The sequence below is a fragment of the Lepisosteus platostomus genome, chromosome 16, assembly GCF_059453375.1.
Source record: "Lepisosteus platostomus isolate fLepPlt1 chromosome 16, fLepPlt1.hap1, whole genome shotgun sequence".
Classification (NCBI taxonomy): Eukaryota; Metazoa; Chordata; class Actinopteri; order Semionotiformes; family Lepisosteidae; genus Lepisosteus; species Lepisosteus platostomus.
Window position 1 is genome coordinate 1,956,819 of NC_142626.1, and position 2,659 is coordinate 1,959,477.

The window sequence follows — 2,659 nt, forward strand, 5'->3', positions numbered from 1 at the left end:
CCGAGGGGCCGCAGGGTCCCAGCGATAGGACCCCTCCTTCCTCAACAGGGCTGGAGTGAGGATCTGTCAGGCCCTGTGGGGGAGGAGGCCTGTATGGATGTAGGAGAGATCACGATTATCTTGAATACGTTTTTTGGGGGGTGGGTTCTGTCTGTGTTCATATGGGTCTTCCTCCCCTGGCTGCTGGGAAAACCGGCCCTGGTGTCAGAGAGTGTGTGAGTGTGAGTGTGAGTGTGAGTGTGAGTGTGAGTGTGAGTGTGAGTGTGAGTGTGAGTGTGAGTGTGAGTGTGAGTGTGAGTGTGAGTGTGTGTGTGTGTGAGTGTGTGTGTGTGTGTGTGTGTGTCCTGTGACGGACTGGCGTCCCGTCCAGGGTGTCCCCTGCCTTGTGCCCGGTGCTTGCTGGGATAGGCTTCTGGCTCCCCTGAGACCCTGAACTGGTTGAAGCCATTAGGAACTGGGAGGGGGCTTGCTGTTTGACTGGGGGGAGGAGGTCTTTCTTCCCACTTCGAGCGCTAAGACCAGTGACACCTCAGGTGTGGGTGGGTGATCGGGCCTGCGCCGCGAGCTGTCGGCCCCAGTAACTGCCCTGCTCCGTGTTGCAGGGACATTATCCTGGAGAGCACGCCCACGGAAAACCCCTCCGCCCTGAGCAACCTGTACATCCTCACCGGCCACGAGAGCAGCTACTGAGAGCCGGGAGCGAGCCAGCGAGGGAGAGGGGGGCGGGGCGGATTAGGGAGGGAGACACTTTCTGCAGGAAGCCCGTCAGGAGGTCGCCGCTCCGTCCTCCCCCGCCTTCCCGTGCAAGTGGTACGTCCCGCCCCTCCCAGGAAAAAAAACACGACCTGCGACCTGCGACCTGCGACCTGCCCCTGTGGAGACTGGATCTGCTCCAGGTCAGACACACTAAGACAGAACTCTGTCCCCCGTCTCCTTCCTGTGAGACCACAGCAGGAAGGAAACGATCAAAAGAGAACATCGGCAGCCCGTGACGGCGCCCATTTTTAGGGCTACCCTGTGGCGTGTTGTACTGGAGTCGGTGTGAGCCCCGCGGACGCGTTCCCGATTTCCGCATGTTTCCTCGGCGGGGACTTTTCCCATTCCGTTTTTGTCCCGAGCTGGGACGAGCCAGCCGCCTGATCTAGCGGTCAGATCAGGGCGCGTCAGGCTGGAGTGTCACCTGGCCCGGCGGTGCTGACCGGCCCGGCTCTGCGTGTTGGGGTCTCGGGGTTCCGGAGTGCCTCCCCGATCCTCCGGGAACTTCCCCCTCCACCTGCCTGTGACATGTACAGTGTAAACTCGCCCTGCGAGGCGCTGGGAATGGGTTATTCGGCTTCTAGGTTCACCTGTGTGGTCACTTCTGTCCGTGGAGGAGATGACCACCTGTTGGAGCTGCTCACTGCGGTGTGCCTGTGCAGGTATCTACTACATTATATGTGTAATTCCATTAAAAAATGTTGAATAAAATATTGCTTTCACAGAGATGAGGATTTCACCCACAAGCACAAAACGGACCTGTTGGCGCCTCTTTTGCGAGTAGTAAGTGAAAATAAAAGAAACTGTGGTTTTAAAAGTTACTATTCCACTCCGAGATTTTCAACTACTGAAATCGGATGACTATTGAACCAAGTTCTGTTTGGGGAGAAGATGCAGTTATTTCCCAGCAGGCAGACCACCCTGCAGCTCCCCGTCGGCAGCCCACTGGAGCCCAGCAGTGTGAGCCGGGCCAGTACCTGGAGGGGAGACTCCTGGGAGAGGAGGAGGTGAGGGAAGGTGGGGAGACAGGAGGAGGGGAGGGGACGGTTGGACGTGAGGGGGTGGTGATGGGAGGAGGTGGGACAGGAGGTGAGGGGGTGGTGGGGACGGGAGGAGGTAAGCGGGGGTGGTGATGATGGGAGGAGGGGAGGGGACAGGAGGTGAGGGGGTGGTGATGATGGGAGGAGGGGGGACAGGAGGAGGTGAGGGGGGGTGGGGATGATGGGAGGAGGGGAGACAGGAGGAGGTGAGGGGGGGTGAGGATGACGGGAGGAGGGGAGACAGGAGGAGGTGAGGGGGTGAGGATGATGGGAGGAGGGGAGACAGGAGGAGGTGAGGGGGGGTGGGGATGTTGGGAGGAGGGGTGGGGATGACGGGAGGAGGGGAGGAGGGGTGGGGATGACGGGAGGAGGGGGGACAGGAGGAGGTGGGGGGTGGTGGGGACAGGAGGAGGGGAGACAGGAGGAGGTGAGGGGGTTGGGGATGATGGGAGGAGGGGAGACAGGAGGAGGGGAGGGGGGTGGGGATGACGGGAGGAGGGGAGACAGGAGGAGGTGAGGGGGGGTGGGGACAGGAGGAGGGGAGACAGGAGGAGGGGAGGGGGGTGGGGATGACGGGAGGAGGGGAGACAGGAGGAGGGGAGGGGGGTGGGGATGACGGGAGGAGGGGAGACAGGAGGAGGTGAGGGGGGGTGGGGATGACGGGAGGAGGGGGGACAGGAGGAGGTGAGGGGGGTGGGGATGACGGGAGGAGGGGAGACAGGAGGAGGGGTGGGGATGACGGGAGGAGGGGGGACAGGAGGAGGGGTGGGGATGACGGGAGGAGGGGAGACAGGAGGAGGGGAGGAGGGGAGACCGCGTTACGCTCTCAGGAAGCTGGGAACTGAAGCAGCAGGACGCCGGGC

The 2,659-nt window shown here is 61.8% G+C and overlaps 2 protein-coding genes across 3 annotated transcripts in view; one reads left to right on the forward strand and one right to left on the reverse strand.

Moving 5' to 3' along the window:
- The window catches only part of map4k2 (mitogen-activated protein kinase kinase kinase kinase 2), a 28,218-nt gene extending 26,645 nt beyond the window's left edge, over positions 1-1,573 (forward strand). For both annotated transcript variants that reach the window (XM_088609061.1, XM_088609059.1), the window contains exon 32: positions 603-1,573. In XM_088609061.1, the coding sequence (XP_088465187.1) occupies positions 603-690 (88 nt within the window). In that variant the 3' untranslated portion in view covers positions 691-1,573. The remainder of the gene's footprint in view (positions 1-602) is intronic.
- The window catches only part of LOC148646663 (uncharacterized), a 139,013-nt gene that overhangs the window by 70,568 nt on the left and 65,786 nt on the right, over positions 1-2,659 (reverse strand). The gene's annotated exons all lie outside the window — the stretch shown is intronic.